Source organism: Battus philenor, unplaced genomic scaffold, assembly GCF_028537555.1.
Source record: "Battus philenor isolate CCGP_79_NKW_IND1 unplaced genomic scaffold, ilBatPhil1.0.hap1 SCAF_18, whole genome shotgun sequence".
NCBI lineage: Eukaryota > Metazoa > Arthropoda > Insecta > Lepidoptera > Papilionidae > Battus > Battus philenor.
The window spans coordinates 5,638,589-5,662,486 of record NW_027181680.1 but is presented as its reverse complement, the minus strand read 5'-3'; the positions used below and the strand labels follow the sequence as shown (position 1 = coordinate 5,662,486).

Genomic DNA, 23,898 nt, shown 5'->3' with positions numbered 1-23,898 from the left:
AACATAACGACAGAATGGAAGTCTATGCTTATCGATGACTAAAATGATTTGTAATCATGTTGCCAACATTGCGCGAATTTGATATTAATCAAAGTCAGAGCTGACAATTAATTTATGAAATTAGTCAAGGTAAATTATTTTAAAAATATATACGACTAAGTTTATAATATAATTGATTTAAAATTACGAAAGTATTTTCATCCCTCTTTTTATCTTAATTGTTTATATAACTTTACTATTTTATTATAGTTTATTTTTATCACGCTATTTCGAGTAAATGGCGAAATACAAAATCCTTTGTATGTATTAAAAAAGTGCATGTAAACTGAGCGTGAATAAAAATTATTTGTTATTTTATTTTCTATCATTTGATGAAATTGGATAGTTTGTCAGCATTGAAAGTCAGATTATGTTTTTGTTATATTAGAAATACTCACTGACTTTTCAAAACTTGACATATATCAAATATTATACAATTTTGCGCCAAAACCGATTTGTGTTGTATATACATATTTTTATTGTGCCCGATAAAAGAGTTTAACGAAAAATGTCCAAAAGAAAAAGTGTGGGGAATACTCTTTTTAATTATTTCACTAAGACTCCACCTACAAACAAAAAACTTAAGTCGAATAACATTGATCCTCTCGCAGATTTTGAATCGAACGTATTAAATAGTCCCAAAGAAACAAAAGTTGAAAGTAAGTGCACATTATATTAGTTACATTTTAAATTGTTAGTGATCGCTGTTTGAAAATTTAGAACATAGATAAGTTTATAAAGAAAAATACTTTTTTTGTAAATTAACAGACAATAAAAGAGAAAGACAACAGACGCCGTCTCCTGAAGTAGAAAAAACACTCGATAGCAGCGATGATGATATTCCTGTTGCGACTAAGAAGAGAAAAAGGATTCGTCTCAATCCCGTGGAGTCTGATGACTCTGATGTGGAGAACAAAAGTGGTAATTATGATACCAGCTTTTATTGACAGCGATCTCTTTTCAAATCAAAAACTTATGTTTCTGTTGCACTAAAATTCATAACGTGAAAATATAACGATATTGAAATGTTACACATATTATCATTCACCTTTTTTCGAAGGTTTAGTAAATTTTGTTTGTTGATATTTTACATAATAGTGAGGTACATCCAATCACTTGGTTTTCAAAAAGCTTATTATGAGTATTTTATGAACTGTATAATGGTAATAATTGCTCTTCTATCTTATACTACAGACATTAAAACACCATCTAGAGAGAAAAATACTTTACACAAAAGGCTCCAGGATAGCTTTAAGTATGACCCAAATGAGTCACCAAAGAGTAACAAAGACATCAAAGCTTCTGTTAATGGGTAATGGCAATTTTTTTTAATATACTAAGATGACTCTCATGTAGATTTCTTCTCTTGTCTTGTTTCTGTAGACTGATTTTTATAACCAAGTAACACTGTGCTCATTTTTCACCCAGGTTAGCTTTAGCAAGCACAAAACTATTTATGAAAACATTGCAAATCCTGGATGTCATTGGTGATTTCAGAAATTCCTTGGAGATCCGAGATCCCTGTAGCACCCCTGTACACTATAGTAGTATGTGAGCATTAGTCTCATCCTCTTCCAGGCATGCCCTGTACAGAGGACTGGCCTACTTACTGTTTACTATAGTAAACTGATGCTTAAATAGACTTTATACTTATTAGTTTTAGCAATTAGTTCCTTCAGAAATGTTCTGTGATATTGTTAATCCTTACCCATAAAAATAAAATATGTTTGAACTGTTGTTTAGACAGTCCAAAGGTAAAACAAAGACAGAAGAACAGGTGGAAACACCAGTGCTGGCAGATGATGGTGATTGGGCACACTGTAAATTAGATTGGCTTAAACCTGACAAGATCCGAGATGCTATGAAGAGGAGGCCAGATCACCCTGATTATGATCCCACAACACTTTATGTACCTCCTGATTATTATAAAACTCAAACACCAGTAAGTACTTAACTGTTTAGCTTAGTTTTTTTGGTATTGATATAAGTTTGCCTATTGATATTTACAGTTTCACTTTTCACTGAGTTAATTGCAGCAAAGCACTGATAACTTGTAACCTAGACTTATTTACCATAATTAAGCTTTTGTGGTCCTTCAGGAATCTCAGATCATCATCATGAAATTCCCAGGCTACTAGATAAAGCAGGATAGTTTTTGCATTAAATTTTACTATTTTTCTCTTTAATTGTCTGCAAGTAATGCAGTACATTTTCACAGCAGAACAAATAAATACAAAACAGTCTTATTTTTAGACCAAACATGCTTGTATATGAATGTATACTTAACTTATACACTTGCATTTTGTTTATTTAATTTAAATGAATTTTATAATTCAGTATTGTGTAATGATACATGTCAACACGATCATCATGGTCATCCATGCGATAATATAATTTCACAAAAAGTATTTAAGCGAGTAAGTATTGGTATAGGCACTTAGTTATTGTAGTACTTGTCAGTTATATATCTGTAATGGATTTTTGAAAAGTTTCAATTTAAATAACATACCAGACAATAAACATAAAAATTTGTAAAAAAGTTATTTGAAAATATATGAACCTATGCACATAATGAACATGTTTTTTCATAAGTTAAAATATAGTGTAATAGTAATAATATGGAAAAGTACACTAGTTTCTTATTCAGCAGGCCCATATCTACAACTAGCTGCATATACTAATTACTAAAGGCAAAAATGTTATAGTGTCAAATTTATTTGTCATTGTTAAATTTAGATCCGTGTTGCCTTCAGAATTATGAAACTTATGATGTATGGCTAAATAGCAATGGCAATACATATAGCCTTAACATGTCAACTGCCTATGTACATATCTGTCTGAACTCCCTGGATGAGTACAGGTCAGATCTGTTCGAAATAAAGTGGGTTACATTATATCGAACCACCTTAAAAATACAGTTTAAAATCGCTTTCTCTGGATATATTACAGACCATAGACAATAATCTTTCATTTATCATTTAAAAAAATCGTTCCCTACTCTGACAGGCGCCATGTTGCGGCAAACGAAGGATTATTAATAATAATAAAAAAACCAGGACCAGACAACCAAAATTGCAATAAAAAAAATTTAAACTAATTTTACATGAAATATAAATATAAATAGTTCAATATGTCTAAACAACAAAATAACTATGGATAGATTCATATTAAATTTATATGTGGTGGAGGTAGGAGTGAGAGGCACAATGATGAAATTTGCATTAATGCATATCAAGAGTGAAACATCAGCTTATTTCTGGAAAGGGCCTTCAAAACTGCATTAATAGAATCATTTTAAATTTGGTTAAATAAGGAGAGGAGTTTCTTGTTGGAGGTGATTGTCAATGCATTGCGAAGAGGCCTTAAACCGAAACACGGGTTATTAGACACGAGCATTTTGTTTTGGCGCCTGTCCCTGTAGTACAGTGGACCCGGCACACAGTAGGAATGCTGAAAAATAAAACTTGAAATAGTAACTTTTCAAGTTTTATATGTGTAATCACAACTAAGTGTATCGGAACGGAAACTAACAAGATGTCATAGGTATTTGTTACAAGTTTCAGCATTCTAAATAAACAAGGTGCAGGATTCTTTCTAAGGCCGGTAGGTCTTGAGGTAGTAATAACACATTCGAAGTGTGTATATTCGTTTGAGCTATGGCAGTATTTATACTGACGTAAATGAACAATTTTATTTCTGTGGAATTCTTATTTTTCGACGCGCCGCTAATAATGACGTAATTTTGCTCCTTTGAAGGTTTAGAAATTTTTAGAAATTTTTTTAAGTTGTGATAAAAGAATAATAAAGCGTAAATGAATAATAAACCAAGGCATTTTTGCACATTGCTATATATCTGTTTTTCATTGGACTATTTTGTAATTATATAATAAAATAAGTGTAATATTGTTTTAGGGGCATCAGCAATGGTGGGATATGAAATCTGCTCATTTTGATTGTGTATTGTTCTTTAAAGTTGGTAAATTTTATGAGCTCTATCATATGGATGCAGCAGTTGGTGTTAATGAACTAGGATTCTCATACATGAAGGTAATTCATCATTTTATTAATGCACAAACTGAACAGACAACCTATTTAAGGTCGACTAAAGATCATGCAGGCTGCTCCGACTGGTCTGATATGTTAATAATGAATGAAAATGAATTGTAAGTAAAAAGTGTGAAAGTGAAAATCATCATGTAGAAAATGATCAAGATCTATCTCAGAGCTTCCCAATGTGGGGCCAACGCCACATAACGGGGCAATTTGACTGTTAAGGGGCGCAATTCGAAAATGATATAATATAAAAATGTTGTCCTATATATAACATAGAGGCCGTAAGGATTTAGAAAGGTTTAGGTGGCGCGTGGTACAAAATAGGTTGGGAAACACTGGTCTATTAAATTTGTAATCCTATTTGCACTGCAGTAAAATTTTTAAAACTTCTATTTATTTTAGGGTACCTTCGCTCACTCAGGCTTCCCTGAGAGTGCATATGGACGCATGGCATCAACATTGGTATCAAAGGGATATAAAGTTGCTAGGGTAGAGCAGACCGAAACACCAGAAATGATGCAGGAAAGGTGTAAAAAATGTGAGTTACAATTAGATAAGGAATTGTCTTACCAGGTCACTTGATCATATGTAATCTTCATCTTAAAAATTCACATAGAATATTAATATTGATTTCATATTTATGCTTAATATTATTTAAAATGAATACTAATATAAATAAACACAAAAAAAAGATGTTAGAATCTATGGGGGAGGCCTATACCCAGTATTGGATTCCTCTAATGTGGTTGACTTGATGATCATATTTAATGTTGCAAACAATTATGACTTTAGTTTATGGATTAAATATTCAAGCTTTAGTTTTGATAAGGCTGTTAACGCTAAAACAGCTAAACAGATAAAATTAAAATTCACCAAATATATATTATTTTTGATATTTTGTGAATATTAGCTATGTAGCCGCCTAGCCTTGTATATGAGCATAGTTCAATATATGTTTGAGGTACAGTTTTATACAAAATATGTATAAACAGAAATTACTAAATTTCGTTACTGTATTGTATGGCATGCATATTTTTTGGTACAATATATGCATCAAGGAAGATTAACAAAAGTCATAGTAAAAACTATTCACAATGTTAAATGTAGAGCTTAGAAATTTAACAGAGACATTTTGGATTAATAATCTTGCATCAAAGAGAGGCATGTTCAACAAAGGATGTTAAACCAATCTTGAAGTCTAGGGGGAAGAAGGCATACTTGCAGCATTCATCCTATGGCAACATCACTTAAGCTAGGTTGAATGCTGTTCAATCGTACAATGGAGCCTGAAAGATGAATGTAGAAATGTTTACCGAGAAATATTAAATCTTTTTCGAAAGACATTATGTGATATGTAGATTTTCAGGTATTCATCAGGTAGCTTTTTTATGTACAGATGGACAAACCGGCAAAGCAGATAAAGTGGTGCGGCGTGAGATATGCCAGGTGGCGGTACGCGGAGCACAGGTGTGCGGCCTGCAGGATCCTGGACCAGCTGAAGCTGCTGCAGTATACTTGTTGGCCATAGCTGAAGAGGTTTTTTTTATATTATCCTTTATTTAAAATTTGCTTTTTAATTATATATGTCCATAACAAAGTTTTAGTTATAAATACAAATAATTCAAAACTATCACCATCGAGTTGACTTTTGGGGGAGACCTATGCCTTACAGTGGCCGTCTATTGACATGATGATGATGAAATAAATTCTTATATTAATACTATTATTTAAGTTAAACATTTAGATGAGTTTTAATCAGGCGTTCATATCTCAATTCTAATAACTATGTGCAGGTGTTTCTATGACCAAGTTCAAAACTTTTTGAGTAAAAAACATCGAACATTTGCTCTTCACAAATCGCTTAATTTAAAGTTTCAAAATTATTGGTAGGTTACATAGTTATAGGCAGAGCTTAAACAGTATAGTATAACTACTCTGGTCATATGCCATCCTCTTAGATTTCATATGCGGTCGGAAGTGGCTTGCACCTAGTATCTTTTGAACTAAATAAGGTCATCTGTCCAGCTGGTAAACTCCAGAAACTTAAAAAGCAGCCAACTGCCCAAGTAGCTAACCCATGAACTAGCTATCTGCAGGGCCAAGTTGGTTACTTTTATTTGCCTACAGATTTCCTTATTTCACTTAATAATTTAAAGAATACAAGATGGCATTTTGATTACCATTTTCTGCAAACTACATTTAAAGAATCAAGTTAGTGTATATACATGAATTTTGGTTATGTTTTATGACTTTATTTGTTACAATTTACCATTTGTATGTTTAGGAGAGAAATGGAAGCAGTACATACGGAGTATGCTTTATAGATACTTCTATCGGTCGGTTCCACCTTAGCCAGTTTCAAGATGACAAGCAATCTTCGAGATTACTGACAACTATTGCACATTATCCACCTGCATTGGTATGCATATTTATATAGCTAAAAGGTTTCTTAATTTATGATAAAATCTTTTCCTTTTGCATATTGTATAATGTATGTAAAATTTTCCAAAAAGAACATATACCAGAAGATACCATTATTTATCATATTGGTTCATAAAGTCATCTTTACATTGTACTAATTTGTTATCATATTCCGTCCAATCGATAGTTTTACGAAAAGTGATTTGAGAAATATTGTTAACATATTTACGGACAAGCAATAATATTGAAGTTGAACTATTTAAAATATCTACACTGTTCTCAATTCCTCAGTTAACATGGTGGCTGTTTCTCGCAGTTATATTGATCATACCTTGCATTGTGTGCATAGAGAAAATTAAAAAAATAGCCTTGTCTCCCTCACTGCGGCAGATATCTCAGTCAAATTGTACTCACAGATTTATTATTTTTTGTAGCTCCAATTTAAAAACGATGTTACATATAGCTACATCTAATATTCAACTTTTCGTTTATATATTAAAGATGGGTTATTTATTGACAGTTAATTTAAACTGACTGTCTGTGGGCAAATATGACCTGACGTCGCAATGAAAAAATGTTCTCTTAGGGTCTATATGACCCCACAACACACTAGCTGAAATTCACTTGCAAACAATGCCACAGCTACCGTGTTGATATGGGCCAATAGAATATGCTGATGAAAATAATTGAACCCCTAAATTAAATAGAATTATACTAAAACTAAATCCAAGGTTTTCAAGAATCAGTTAATAAATTAATTTGTCTATAGCTTTTTTTAAAGGATTAAGGTGCTGGTAAAAATTAACTCTTCTGGAAATTAAAGTATAGTTAAAAATACAAGCATATATGTATTTAATGAACATTGAACTATCCTGGAGGCGAACATATCATTCCCAATGTATGCTTTCATCTATAGTCATTTACAGTGTAGTGATCCTTGGCACACAAAAATTTTTTTGATATTTTTTTTTAAATCCAGCAATAGAGGCTTTTTAAACATTTTCTAGGATCCTACTATTACTATGTATACTAGCCTATACATTCCTCATCGAAAGATTTACTAACTCAATATGTAATTATGTCATACACGGAAGGCAATTAATTTTTCTTTGCAGTTAGTATTTGACCGTAAACACACAAGTTCCCGTACAAGTAAGCTATTGGCCACTCACTGTCACACCGCGCGATCGGAGCCCATGACAATGTGGACGCCGGAGAAGACGCTCAAGACATTGGCAGAGAAATATTACAAGACCAATGCCGATGGCGATTGGCCTGAAGGCTTGAAGACATTCTTGCATGAGGGTTAGTCCACGTTTTTGTAAATAAGGTTCAAGTAAAGGTTTCCAAATTGTTCCAGGTAGACCTACAAGGCCCCCGGGGCACTCAACAGGAGTCCTTGAAATATATTATATATAAAGTTATATATTAATAGAATTATATTATACATAAAGTTACTACCATAATATTTAGTGAAGAACTTAAATATTAGTGTAATTTCACCTAACAATGTAGGCAGATGTATTTTAAGCTCAGCAATGATATTAGATGCAGAGGGCCCAATGGAACCAACTAAATTTTAAAAGTTGTCTACGAGATGAAAATTTAGGAACCCTCTGATTTAAAGTATCCCTTGCAAGACAAAAACTAAAGAGATCATCATCTACCACTATAGCAAACCCAGAATCTAGAGACGACAACCTTATGTAGCTGTGGCGTGAGCTCTGGGGAAGGTCCACCTACCTGGACTTTCCCTTTTCTTGGCTAAAAATGTTACATGTAATAGTATTCTTTTTGTTTGGAAAATATGCAAATGTACATACATGCACACAGGTTACAAATAGCATTTACTTATTTTGGTAATTGCCACAAGTCTTGTTTCACACATACCTATTTTGCCTTGGAAGTGTTAAATATGTTGTCATGGCACAAAATAATAACAACCCCAATAACAAGCATTATTAAGTTTAATTTCCATTATATCTAGAATTACTTAGTACTGTGTTAAAGAGATCAATAAAAATAATCACAAAATTTTATAAGTGATTATTTAGTTTCATCTGTGTTGTGGCTTTTCTTGGTCAGAACGCGTTTGAAGGATGTAGGAAAATGTAGAGGCAGATGTCGGCACTTAGGAAGTATTTATCTGGATAGTAAGCAAGTAAAATAATTACTGCTACATATTAATTTCATCCACAGGTGATGCCTTGGGTCTGACTCCAGCGACAAACTGTTATCTCGCTATCAAAGCTCTAGGAGGCTGTGTCGCTTTCCTCACCGACTGTTTACTGGACATACAAATATTGGACATGGCCCAGTTTACTACTTACAATCCACCAGACATTGTAAATACAACTCTGTCGCCAGAAGTTAAAGCACAAAATCAATGGCGAGGCGGAAGCACTATGGTTCTTGATTCCATAACTCTCAAAAATCTAAGAATTGTTCAAGACGAAGGATGCTTGTATGATAAATTGAATTTCTGCTCTACGCCAATGGGAAAAAGGTATTATTTGCATCATTCTACTTTTATGTAATAGCTAAAGTGAGATATTTTATTTTGTTTAATTTCAATTTTAATGACAGACAACCAGAAATAGAAAATAAAAATAAGATCAACAATAAATCTTCTTACCTACACACCTTATTTAATTAATTTATTAATAAATTCTTTGTTGTACACGCTGGGATAGATTTAAATACTTTCATAATAATAAATAAAAACAGTACAATAGGCAGTCACACAAGGCCATTCAACATAGCATGAAAAAGGTAAAAGTATAAATAATTGGTAATTAACTTATACAAAACATTTATATATACAAACATACACACTTATGTATAATATATGTACTTATAAAAATTGAGGTATAATAGATTTATAAATATTATACAATAATAAAAAAATACTGATTTGGATGACAGTCGCCTCAGAATGAATAAAAAAAGAAAGGAAGAAGAAAAAAATAATTATAAGATAAATAATCATGAGTCTAGTAAATAGTTCCTAACTATTTTCTTAAAAATATGTAGCGACTTAGCATGTGTTATATTCAGCAGTAAATAATACCTAGTCTAATTAAAAATGTTATTACGAAAATATTATCCTTTAATTAACTTTTCATTAGTTATTTATCTACACACACACACACACACACACACATATATATATATATATTACATAGGTAACGAACTTAATTTCGTGTGTATACGTTATTTCATTAAAAAAATAGTATATCCTGTAGTCATTATATTACCTATGCTAGCATATTTACAAATATGTTGTACAAGTGATGTGGTATTGAGTACTTCGCAATCAAATCATTTTTTTAATTAATCTTTATTTAAATAAGCTGTTACAAACACTTCAAATTGTCGACAAATATATAATTCAGTATAGTCCTTAAGGAAGCTACCACCAACTCGTTAGGCAGTTCTGCGGAAAAGAGCCTAAGGGAAACTCAACAGTTGCACTTTTCATATATAGTTTTACTTTTACAATGAGTCTGTGACAATAATTAGCTTTCTCAGTGAGCATCAACAACATTCAGTTCCATACATTTATATCGGTATAGTATTCTTGGATAGAATAATATACTTTTTAAATATTGATTTTAAATTTCTACAGTAGGAGATATGAAATTGTTTGTGGAAATTTATTCTACATTTATATATCTATGATTTATTTAATTTTTTAAAACGAAAACTAGGAAAAATCAGCGTATTTATATTCCTTGTGTTAATACCGTGTATATCACTGTTTTTTTAAAAATAATTTTGATCATGTTTGTGGACAAAAACATTATTATAGATATATTGTGTCGCAATTATAAGAATACTAGACACTAAAATCTATCAAAAAAGAATCCCGACCTCCAGTTTTATAAAAATTACATACCTTTGCAATCAAAAATCATAAAAGAGTTATTGTTTTTAAACATACTTCAATAAAGATATTTTACACACAATGTAATCTGGAAATATTCTTTATCCTACAGATTTGGTTTTACTTAAAGCATATTCATAAATCTATACACGAAGACAATATGTCTTTTTAGTTTGTCAATAAAAAAAAACTGTTTTTTAAATTTTGCTAAGGCATACAAAACTGTTATCAAGATATGACTTATTGCTATGTTATTTTTAAGGTTACCCTTCCTTACTTGCCAGCAACAGCATATTGATTTGAACGCGATAGATGTTGCTTATTATTTAATTATATATATTGCATTCAACACAGATCTGGTGTACACTTAGTATTAAGTGTCGATATCGATTTCGTTACTTTCTTGCTTTATATAAATTATCTTATATTTCTAGGTTACTATACCAGTGGGTGAGTTCACCGAGCTGCAATATAGCAGTTATTAAAGAGCGCCAAGTGGCTGTGAAAACTTTACTAGAAAATAGGGACCTCAGTCAAGAAATCAAGAATATTTTAACAACACTTCCCGACTTGGAAAGGCTTCTAGCCAAGTGAGTATATGTTACAATCAGGTAACAAAGTGATTACTTACACCAGGGGTGGCCAACCAGCGGCTCGCGTTATTTAAAAAAAAAAACCAGCGGCTCGCGTTATTTAAAAAAAAAAAACCAGCGGCTCGCGTTATTTAAAAAAAAAACCAGCGGCTCGCGAGTCACTCGCGGCTCATTGTCCTTCAATTATTTGTAGCTCGCGTTAAATACAACCGGGTTCACTTTTCATTTTTATGTAGTTATATTTTAAATATTGATTTCGTTTCGTAAGTTTACATTTTTAAAAAAAATATATTATTGTACTTTTTAATTTCAATGCATATATTTTGTATTTTTCCAAAAAAAATAATAACTTTTTAAAACGTTTTACTTGCGTCTCGTGAAAAATTTAAAATTTTGAAAATTAGCTCATACTAGATTAGCTAATACTACATAGGCTCTTGGCCACTCCTGACATACACTAATAGCCAATAATAATACCGAAATGCATGCTTGCATGTTTCTAGTGCTTACTGCTGTTCTTACTGCTTTGAAATATCATCATAATGAAATGCCACAAGAAACAGAATTTTGGAAATTTTAGAAAAAATAACTCACTTTGTAAATATTAAGTGTCAAAAATGAAATCTGGTTTCTGGACTGAAATAGGTTTGTGTATTAGTACCACCGAAACCGCTGTACCGCGTATACACGCGACGAGAGGGGAGGGAGTGACTGTTCGTTCCGCTGTAAACACTTACTGAAATCAACAATACGAGATCTGCTAAGAGCCTCTTATACTTACTGTAAGAGGTCCAGGATACACTTATTGATATTGCTTTTCCAAATATCAATGTACATACTAGGTACAACAAGGCTAAGTTTCTGTGGGATCCCTCGAGGTTTGCTACCAAAATCCTGCCTGCCTGAGGTAGAAGACCTGTCTTCAAACCCGTCAAAGCCTTTAAAATCAATAAAGGGAATAGTGATTATCTGTCAAAAACAACTCGAATAATAAAAACATTTCATTTTTTTTATGAGGCCTCTGCTATTGGGACCTCTCCTTCCACCCCTATTTTGTTAGAAACAGGGTTTTTTATTTCTAAACTAACTTTTTCATATGACTTTTTTATTTTCGTCCTCGTCTTCCATAGTTCACAATATCTTCTTTCACGTGTTCACAATATGTTCCTTCTATCATTCCATAATTCCATTTTCCTTTCTCAATCATTCCATTCCTTTCATCCATCCTCAAACACTTCAGTTGTATTTTCTATTGCAGTATTTATATACAAATATTTAGATACAAAATATTACTACATTTTAATGATTATGTATTTCTTACAGGGTACATGCTTTGGGTAATTTGAAAAAATCCCAAAGTCACCCGGACGCACGAGCTATATTCTATGAAGAGAAGACTTATTCGAAGCGGAAGGTTTTGGATTTCATTTCAGTGTTACAAGGGTTCACAGCCGCTCTCAAACTAACCGACTTGTTCTCCGACACCGAGTCTGTACTGCTTAAGAAAGTAACACAATTACCCCCCGATGGAAAATTCCCTGATTATAGAGAAACATTGAAATTCTTTAAGGTAAATAAACATAAGTTAACCTCGATTAAAGTTATCTAAAATCCTCCACCTGAGTATTGATGTATTAAGGCACATTCACAGAAGAACTTAGCTCACCAATATAGCTGAAAGAATTGCTCGTCAGGAGCGGTAGTTGGCATGGCATATCGCTCGTGCAACTAATGGCTGTTAGGGTCGAAGGGTTCTTGGATGGAGGGCCTATTGAAATAGTTACGGTCGCGAGTAGTACCTGAATGCTGGACGTTCGAGTCGTTTAGTGTGGCTGATAGTTGACAATGTAGTAGGGTAATTTTTTAACTGGAAACTATTTCTTGCTATTTAACAATTATTATGTTTAGTGCTTCATGGAACAGCATTTGAATAAAGTTCAGGTTAGAGTCACACTTTCCATATATGGAAACTTGTATGGTATTAATTTATGTGTGCTGCTGTTGTACTTAAATAAATATACAGGGAAAAATTTCAGGAAGCATTTAACCAACAAGAGGCGGAAAAAGAAGGTCGCATACTGCCCGGACAAGGCGTCGACCAAGAGTACGACAATATATTGTCAAACATACAGGAGATCGAAGAGGAGTTGAAGGAATATCTGGTTGAACAGGAGAAGTACTTCAGATGTCGAGTAAGTGCCATTCTCTATATAATTTTAATGTTTGAAATATATTGGTATTTAATAAAAAATTTTTTACAAAAAAATAGAAGAGTTGGTAATGGCATTTATGTTCAGAGAAATAAGATTTAATAATATTCTGAACCATTTGCTATTTATGCAGCGCTATTGGGCTTCTAGATTTCAGGACCAAACAAGTTTAGTAGCGCCATGGGCTTGCCGATTTCACTGTCGCTGTAATTTTTTACTGATATCGAGTTTTCATAACCAAAGTTTCTCTATTAAAGCATAAATAATGATTTTAATTAGTTTTCATGTGCCAATTGAAAACATTTGAATTTGTTTACGTTTTGAAAATATCTTATCATGTTGAGTGATGATAATATTTCAGACACTGAATCAAGGTCGTCTTTTTAGTTTTTTTTTTTTTAATTAGAGGAGTAAAAACGTAGTAAAAATCTTTTTTTAATTATTTAAGATGTTATCCAAACTATCTATAACACATTTAGAATGTATGAGGATTTTGAAGGACAGCTGTAAAACATTTAATGAAACAATGTTGGTCAAGTTTGATTACAACTTATAGGAATGAATGTGTTTTTCCATAAGTTGGATTTTATTTTTCCATTCAGATCGGTGATAAGCCTCTTGAAGAGAAAGAATAACATATTTATTTCAAATATTTTGTTTTTATTGTTGTACTGTTTCGTATCTGGCAATACAAGGGTTTGAAAATTCATATAAAATGTGTATGTCTCATTAACAGATGTACCACAGCTTATGTTAACCTTGTGTTAGGTATTTTAATTATAAAAACTTAAATTGCAATTATTTCAGTTAAAATATGTTGGAACAGACAAAAAACGATATCAGTTGGAAGTGCCACAGAGTAATGCTTCTAAGGCAGGGTCTGAATATTATTTGGAAGGTGCAAGGAAAGGATTCAAAAAGTTCTCTACCGCAGAAACTAAGGTAAATTTACTGTAAGACGCAAGACTGATTATTTATATAATAAAATATAAATAATGTCTTGTATAAATACAATGCAAGTAAGACTATATAAGGCTCATGGTCACCCAAAGATCAATAGGGAAAGCCATGCTCGGAATTTCGTTGCAAGATTGAATTAGAATTGATGAGGTCCGCAGAAGAATCATCATCAGAATTAGCTCGAAGAATTGCTTGTCTATAAATTGCTGGTGCAACTGATGGACGTTGGGGCCGAAAGATTCTCGAGTCAAGACTGGTCATCGTCACGATGTCTAGGAGAGGCCTAGGCTTTGCAGTAGGCGTCTATAATCTAAAAGATGAAGAAGACAGTCCATTCTTCATTCATTCATTCTCAAAATTGTAAAGGCCTTGCTCATATAAAGATTAACTAATACAATTGTGTTTTAGGTATACAAAAATTGTTTCTGCATTTGATATTTATATTGTGCATAACGCGCTTTCTGCGAAAATCGTTAATGTTTTTCAATATTTACCAACCAGGCGAACCGGTAAATGCCAAAAAAAAATGATCAAACAGCATTATTAGAGTCTTGTAAACTTTAAAAACATGCTTTCTATTTACAAAGTTTTATGTTTGCATAGGATTTCTTATCTCGTATGATCGCCGCTGAGGAACAAAAAACCAACGTGCTGAAAGATTTGAGTCGGAGAATATTCGAGAAGTTCTCGTCGCACTACAACGAGTGGGAAGCGGCGGTGCAGTGCCTCGCCACGTTAGACATCCTGTTGGCCTTCGCGGAGTTTGCTCAACAGCAGAGCGGAGACATATGCTTGCCCGAGATCACCTCTGATAATACAAAAATGGTTAGTGAATAATATGAGAGGACTGAACATTGCTCGATCGGTTATTTTGCTAGATAAAGATGGACTGCTATTCGTTCCATTCTATTCCTTTCCGGAGAATCCCCGCTTTATATTGTAAAATTTGTGGTTCGTATGTACTCTAAACCACACCAATTCCGTTTATATTTTTTATAATATTCGATTTAAACTTCCTAATAACGTAAATGATATTTATTTGCACATAAGGCATTATACAAAGTCATATAAGTAAGTTGTACTAAAATGTTCATGTAACGCGTTTTCCTATAACGCTTATTTAATCCACCATAATACCTCTCCTGTATTACTGTTATGCAGAACACTTGAACACTCAGCCTCTGTCTAAGCGAGTAATACCTCATATGATATAATTTTAATCAATGCAGTCTATTTTTTAAAAGCAATATGATTCAGCGAGCGTTTTTATATTTGCAGCCATACATTAAGATTGTGAAAGGACGTCATCCGTGCATTCCTATTGTGAACGAATTCATCCCGAACGACACGGAACTGGGCGCCGATGGGGCAAGCCTCATGCTTCTCACAGGTCCCAACATGGGCGGCAAGTCGACCCTCATGCGTCAAGTCGGTCTTCTCACAGTTTTAGCACATCTAGTAAGAATATTTTACTCTATTAACCAATTAACTAATATATTTTTAGTTGAACACACATTTCCAATAGAACCAGTTGGATTCATGTCTTCCAATAATCTTAATAAGGTCATATATATATATATATACATACATATATATATACACATATATATATATATATATATATATATATTTATATATATATATATTAATAAGGTTATTTCTATATATATACGAGGGTGGATTGAAAAGTACTCGGCCTAACACAGATCCATTCAATTCTAAAAATCAAATCTACCCACATTATTTAGTTCAGTTCAGACTAGTTCATTGTGTGAAGTTCGAAACGTGTGCGATAATTAGATGTGATTTTATAAATTTATTAACAAAGTAATCGGACATAATTTCCGCGAATGGAGCAAATCGAGCAGCGTGCCGTCATTAAGTACCTTCATAAGAGGGGGCTATCATCAAAGGCCATCCATGATGACATGGTCAGTACATTAGGCGATTGTGCTCTGTCATATTCATCCGTCAAAAAATGGATAGCAGAATTTAAGCGTGGTAGAGAGAGTGTGAAAGATGAACCCCGCTCTGGAAGGCCTTCCGCCCCGCAGATTAAAAATTAGAGAGATAGCCGAGATTATAGGCATCTCTTATGAACGAACTCAAAACATCATTGTCAACGAGTTGGGTTTCCACAAGGTGTCTGCGAGGTGGGTTCCGCGACTGCTTTCAGTTGAACAAAAAAGGACGCGATTGATTATTTCACGCGACTGTTTGGAGTTATTTGAAGCCGATGCAGATGATTTTTTGAATCGTTTTGTTACTATGGACGAAACATGAGTTCATTACTGTACACCGGAAACAAAACAACAATCAAAACAGTGGAGAAGACCTGGTTCACCACCCCCTAAAAAGGCTAAGTCGATTTTGTCGGCAAATAAGGTGATGGCTTCAGTATTCTGGGACTCGAAAGGTGTGATTATGATTGATTATCTTGAAAGGGGTCAGACTATAAACTCTGATTACTACTGCACCTTACTACGTCGTTTACGAGAGGAAATAAAAGAAAAACGTCGAGGAATGCTCAGAAGAAAAGTCCTGTTTCATCAAGATAACGCCCGTGTTCACACGTCAGTACAGTCAATGGCTGAAATTAACAACTGTGGCTTTGAACTGTTACCGCATCCGCCGTATTCACCTGATCTGGCACCATCAGACTTCTTTCTGTTCCCTAACCTAAAAAAGCACTTGGGAGGTCAAAGATTTTCGACAAACGACGAGGTCAAAGCAGCTGTAGATGCATATTTTGACTCTAAGGAAGAATCATTTTTTTTCAACGGTCTAAATGCTTGGAAGGGGAGGTGGCAAAAGTGTATTGAACTTGATGGTGATTATGTAGAAAAATAAAAATATAACTGATTTAGTATGTGTTTATTTTCTTGGTTAGGCCGAGTAATTTTCAATCCACCCTCGTATATAATGTACATAGAAATTTTTAAATACACCAAAACAAATTTATGAAATATACGCAAAATAAATTTACATTTCGTTAAATAAGGTTATATTTGATATTTAAAGCTAGGTCTGTATAAAAATAATAGACATCAAATATTACCAAATATTATCAAGTTCACAGTTTAAGCAGTCAACTTTGATACAATATTTGTTTTTATTTTAGTTCTACCGCCACTCAGTAGTACTGATTGTAATAATTTCATCTTTTTGCGTCTTGCAAGTTGGGGGATGTCCCTGAGTTTTAGCTTCATGTGTTGGTGGCGATGCAATGTTATCTTTGTTTGTAAATATTTTATAAATATGAAGGAGACTTACAATATATAATAAGTAAACAAATTAAAAAACTTAATTTGTTAATTAATTAATTTACATAGAGTGGAAACCTATAATTTAATACCTGATAATGAAAAATCAGAAAATATGATATATACTAAACCTTGTGCCATTTATGGTGACAATATTTTTTTTTATTGTTGCATTTTTTTTATTCTTTTTAATATTATACCTACAATAATATTGTCCACAATCAGTGATGACAATAATAATTCTTTTTAATTGTATTTGATTGTATTTATATACACCCCTTTAAAGATTTACACTATTTTTGATTATACACTAATCTATAAATATGAAAATTTGTCTTCAGGGCAGCTATGTATTGGCGCAAGAGTGTAGCCTGAGCCTGGTGGACAGGATATTTACGCGGCTAGGCGCTTCCGACGACATCCTGTCAGGGCAGTCCACCTTCCTGGTAGAAATGAACGAGACTGCTGCGATTGTGAAACACGCCACCGTCCACTCGCTGGTTCTTTTGGACGAATTGGGTAAAGCTTTCGTACAATGGTTTCCAGATCCCACTTTCTAATAACTTATAGATTGAATGTCTGCATTCCAAATGCATTTGCAAATGAACATTTCACACCCGGTTTCATAAATAATAAACTAATTTACTAATAATATATAAGGTATAGCAAGCAATTTAAATATTTGCTAGTCAAAATTATATATTCATTTTTGAGATTAAATTATTTATATAGCTCATGATTGCAATATGTACATGAGTCATATAGTCACTAGCACTTGCATATGCTTGCACAAACATAAATTCATGAATTCATGTTTATATGAATTCATATCCGTATGTACAAGAGAATATTTCTGTATTTGTTCACACAAAATTTCTGAAAGTGAGATAGTTGTTTTGCAAGAGCCAATCTATGCAAATTTCATTATTACCGATGCAAAATATATGTTATTTTAGCCTCAAGTATGTTAGAATACTGTTATATTTAAAAGATCATTGTCGCTTTAAAATGACATACAACTGAAATTTTGTATCTATAACTTCTTTTCAAAAGAATTGATAGGAAGCAGTCTGTAGTCACCAGCGGCTATCAATTTTGCATACTAAGAAGTTTGACCTGCCACTTCAATTAATCTGCTGTGCTAACCGACATGGTTACCTTCGTTCGTCTACAGAATCCATTCCTAATTCGATCTTGTAGAAAAAACGAGCCATAGACCTCTCTATGGCTTGTGAAGCGACTGTGACCTTGACGTTGAGATGTGAAGTGAGAGACCAGGTTCAAGTAACATCAAGCATGTGGCAATGAATCTTACGTCAATATTAGGGGCTTTATGGAAATCATCAACTTTTCCACACAAAGGCGGACATAAACCAATGGTAGCCAGCACTTTGATAGTGCGAGCTATATTTCGAAATTTGAAATTTTTTGCGAACCGCCATTGAATACGTATTTAAAATACGTAAAAGAATGTTTTTTTTTTTACAAAAATCATATTTAAAGAAATTATTTAAACAAAAGTACAAAAATGTGTATTGAATTTAGATATAATCGTATACGTATATGACTCTAATAATACTTAAGATGCCAGTTAATTATGATCGATATTTGAATTTCGTTAATTTTATGGTTAAATAATAATTATTCACGGCAGTGTTTTGTTTCGAATTCCAAATTATTCGACAATCAATTGGAGCCAAAAATAATCATTCAAAGAGCTGCAGTTTGGCCAAACTTTTATATACAATATATTAATTAAATCTTATCTGGAATACCTGAAAGGGGCCTATGTAGTGGACGGTCCTACAGCTGAAATAATTATAAGATATATAGTATCAGGTCACACTACATTTGTAAGCGGGTTTAATGTTACTGCCGCAAAAAAGGAGGGATAGTATATTTGAATGCTTTCGATGAATTTTACAGGTGGTATCTGTTGATTACAGGTGTTAATTGTATGGTACATGTGTTATGTATGGTGTACAGGTGTTTGTTATAATCATGATTATATATGTGGCAGGTCGCGGTACGTCGACGTACGACGGCACGGCGCTGGCTTCGGCTGTGTGTTCAGCGTTGGCGGGCCGTGGGTGCCGTGCTGTGTTTAGCACGCACTACCACGCGCTAGTGCGATACCTCGCGTCAGAGCCCGGCTTGCAACTTGGACACATGGTACTTTCTTTTACAGTTTCACCGGTTATAAAGTATTCAAGTGGTAGGTACTAGGTGTTCTATGAGGCCTCGTCTCGATTACTTTATTCCACCGGATCAGAAGGCCGTCGAGATATTATATCGCTATCAAAAATAAAACGCAATAATGTTTAGAACAAGTTCTAATCTGCACTTTCTCCTGCAGTACCAAAGGGCACTGGTGATAACAACAACTGTTTGTAAATTTGAAATAATTAATACATTAGTAAATAGCGCCAACTTTGCATACCACAATAATAAATCGTTCATCAAATTATAGCTCTTATAGGTATAAAACTTGACCTGAAGTAATAGTTCTGGCAAATTCCAAGTCTATAAGGTTAATGGTTCCAGAGATATCACGATGAGTCAGTACATAGGTGGAAATCTTTTATATATAAAGGTTATTTAAATCAATTGTAACGGCACAGGTTAGACTTGCGATCGTAAGTCGCGGGTTCGATTCCCTTGATATAATCTTACAAAATTCTTAAAGGATTGCCACTGCTCAATCCTATATAATCAATGCGTAAATTGTGAAACAAATAAGCTTCTAGAGGATGGGCAGCTGCGTCCTCTGCATACCATAATACCACACTGCGATCGCCAAACCGTCTGCCAAACATGGCGATTATGGTATATCACCTCATAGATATGCGTGAGGAAAGCCTATGTTTTGCAGTAGCAGTCATCGACGATTTAAACCAATATTTGCTGTTATTTCTCCAGGCATGTATGGTTGAAACTGATGAAACCACACTGGACAATGAAGATGATATACCGGAGGAAACAATAACCTTCCTATACAAATTGACCCCGGGTGCCTGCCCCAAGTCGTACGGATTCAACGCCGCGCGCCTCGCGGGGATCCCCCGGGACATCACGAAACGAGCGCAACTCATATCTAGGAACCTGGAAAAGGAAGCCACCTGTGCTAGGGCTTTCAGAGACATTTTCAAAAAGGAAACTAACCCTAATGATCTAAGGCAATTGTTATCAACTTTGAGCATTTAAACATTATTATATGCAACATACCCTTTACTCTCAACTATTCCTTTATTTTAAAATATCTAATTCAACTCTGTTTGAAAAAGTATATGCGATATATATAAGTAATGGGATATATTAATGAAAAAAGAACACTTATTAATCGATTTTTAATTATTGGCTTTTGGTATGAGACACGCAGAGTGTAGTTCAGTAGTTTGATTTATTGTCAAATTTTAATTATTTTTCCGAGAGAATAATAAATATTTTTAAGTATATATTTCATTCACTCGTTTTCATTACTTATAAATTGCACTACGTTCTGTGTTTAATTAAAAAAATATTTTTCTGAATTGTGAAAAATACAGAAATCAGAAACTAAAAGTGATTTAAATATTTTTTATTTGATGTGCTTACCTTCTAGATGTTACTTTTGTTGGTTTTTGTTAAAAATATAACGAAGTTAGGTATTTTATAAATTTCCAGTATTTCACTTTCATCAAAACGACTTTAAGGTTGGTGATTATATATGGGGGGAGATTTCAGCTCATATTTACTTTTAAGATTTTAGCCTATGTCACTTTAAGGACAAAGTTAAATTGTACTATAAGTGAATAACCAACGTTTTTTTTTTTTAATTTTCTTCATTTGATTACTTTAGGAATTTTTTTGTCATAAGAAACCTATTTGTTAGAATATGTAAAAATGGCATCTCGTTGATTTTTTGATTTTTGTAATATTTTTTTTATTATTCCCTCCTGTGATTTTAATTATCGTAAGTTTTGCCATATGACGTTCCCATCTATTTTGTATTAAATGTTTACAAAAACAAGTTGTTTCATTAGAAAATCAAACGACAAAATTTCATTTAATTTGCGTTTCATTTCATTGCACCTAAGTTACAAAATCTTTTATAGTAATACATTAACATATACTTGCTTCTAAAAATCCACACCTGAAAAGAAAACTACAAGAACACTAAAAAATAAATCTAATTATATAAAAATACAAACGTAAATGTCAACATTAGGATATCACACATTTCGTACGTTTCTTCATTTTAAATGAACGTCTTAATATACAGTTTAAAATAAAAATACTTTATGTAGGAATTGTCATATTATCTAATAAATGCTTTGTGGAATTATAAAATAAATTGTTCATAAAATTTAGATCCCGCTTATAATGCGCATGGGAGCTATAAATATTTCCACTGCTTTTATAATTTATTTGCCGGACAGAAGCACAGTCAAATATAAAGCTGACAACAATTGCTAAGAAATATAAAGATGAGTTTTCATGCTACTTTTTTAAATCATGGATCTATGTAACAATTTATGTAATCTTATCGTCGTTGACTTAGTTATTAAAAATAGTGACCGTCTTTTCGTTGTCGTATTTACTGATGTACTTTCTATTATTGTCCAAGAAATACATCAAGTTTAATACTTAAAAGGAATTAATGCTTGAACACACCAAATTGCACACATAAATAAAACTCACATCAAGAAACGTAACAGTTAATGTAAGTGCAAGAGAACGCATCAAAACATGTAAATACATCTTTAACCTGTTAGCTTGTACCGCCTATTAGGTGTGCACGCGACGAGTCGACATTCTCGGCCCCACCTCGCCGCGCACATACCTCAGGGGCGGTACAGCGGTTTCGGTAGCACTATAATAATTATCCGACGAATACAGTACGGAACTTTATAAATATATATTTGGAACATAACTATATAAACACTATTGGATATAACAGTATTTATTAATATTTATAGCTCACAATTGCTTATATATAACATTTTCTAACATTATTGACTAGGTTCATGTGTATACTAAATGCCGAATTATTCACTTGTTAGTTTTGTATTAGCTTGCAACGGTACATTGATAATATACAAAAAAAAAAACAATTATGTAATATTAAATGTACCTACAAACGGACAATATTGTCATGTATCATTACTTTAACATAACATTCAGTAACATAAAAATATAAAGTCGATTTCAGATTATGACATATATATATCTAACACATTTATATTTTATTAACACCTAATTATATATTGGTGATACACGTCAATATAGTTTAATATTATTAAATACTTATCCAATAATTTTTCCCTTCGAACCGGTTAAGAAATTTTCAAAGTAAATTTCGTTAATTTTAGTGTTAAATAATTGGATATGTAATTGAAATAATTTTTTTTAATTTCGATACAAAGAAGTAATTGTATATGAACTAGTAGAGAAATAAAGAAACAAAACTATTTTAGGTAGTTCACCGTTAACCGCGCGCATGCAATAAATCGGCAATTTGTAATTATCTCATATTTATTACTATCATAATGAAAATACTTATTAAGGGCCACGTGATTTTTTTCTATATTATTATAAAACAAATAACATTTTAAATTTTTTTATACCGTAATTTAAAAAGAAATTTTGTTTTGAGATTTGACGAGAACTGAAAAAGATGCTATTTTTTTTTCAAGAGAAAGGTATATATTGACAATAAGTGAAAAATGCGGTTAGAATTATTAGATTTTAAAGATGTTATAAACAAATTATTCATTGAATTATTACATAAGTTTTACCAGAAAAAAAATGTTCAATGTAATCAGCGATTTCTGCGCCCGGCTAACGGAAAATTACTCAAATTTTATATAGCTCCATTGATTAGTTGCAAACATTAGTATTTGGGGAAATCCCATAACAATATTAGAGTTTTGTTCCCAACCGCGTCGTTGGTGAGGTTGGCCGATTCGCAGATATGTTCCCGCAAATATTAGGCGACGATGTTTGATCGCCTGTAAATACTGTCGCGTTCACACGTAACTACTTTTTTAAAAAGATTTTCACGAATTTTTTTTACATACTTGTACAATTCGTGATTTAGTACATTGTCAATTTATTTTCTTACATTATTAAAATTTACAATGATTTCAATGTTATAGACCCCATTAATTAAATGTCCTTCAACATATTTCAATCACAGGTTAGTTTATAAATCAGTCTAAACACGCCAAATCGTCAACAGGACTAGCGATGTAGACTGAAGTTTCCACGTGTAAACATGTCCTTAGCTCATTACTACCAATACGTTGCGCATTTTCTAATATTAATTCTATCTGATGAATAATTTCAATCATTTAAATCGAAGGAATAAGCAAAGGTTCTCGCGTATAATAAAGAAGATAAGGCAAATATTTCTATTATTTATGATTTTAAGGTACCCAATTCAATTTATTGCAGTCTCAGTGTTTATCTAATAAAGCACTTTTTATTTACAT

At 32.7% G+C, this 23,898-nt stretch overlaps 1 protein-coding gene across 2 annotated transcripts; it reads left to right on the top strand.

Annotated features, from left to right (window-relative positions):
* The first annotated feature begins 468 nt into the window (after positions 1 to 468).
* Positions 469 to 21,418, top strand: Msh6 (DNA mismatch repair protein Msh6). Of its 2 annotated transcripts, XM_068763437.1 has the most exons (19): positions 469 to 698; positions 808 to 960; positions 1,234 to 1,351; positions 1,783 to 1,981; positions 3,952 to 4,086; positions 4,495 to 4,630; positions 5,489 to 5,628; positions 6,377 to 6,511; positions 7,629 to 7,818; positions 8,713 to 9,019; positions 10,834 to 10,989; positions 12,316 to 12,562; positions 13,029 to 13,184; positions 14,010 to 14,144; positions 14,766 to 14,987; positions 15,441 to 15,620; positions 17,767 to 17,944; positions 19,446 to 19,597; positions 20,345 to 21,418. In XM_068763437.1, exons 1-19 carry the CDS (start codon positions 548 to 550, stop codon positions 20,627 to 20,629), a joined length of 3,375 nt encoding a protein of 1,124 aa, XP_068619538.1. In that variant the 5' UTR covers positions 469 to 547; the 3' UTR covers positions 20,630 to 21,418. The 2 variants fall into 2 exon arrangements, with proteins under 2 accessions (XP_068619538.1, XP_068619539.1); XM_068763438.1 differs by lacking the exons at positions 469 to 698; positions 808 to 960; positions 1,234 to 1,351; positions 1,783 to 1,981 and adding an exon at positions 3,515 to 3,582.
* Positions 21,419 to 23,898: the final 2,480 nt, after the last annotated feature.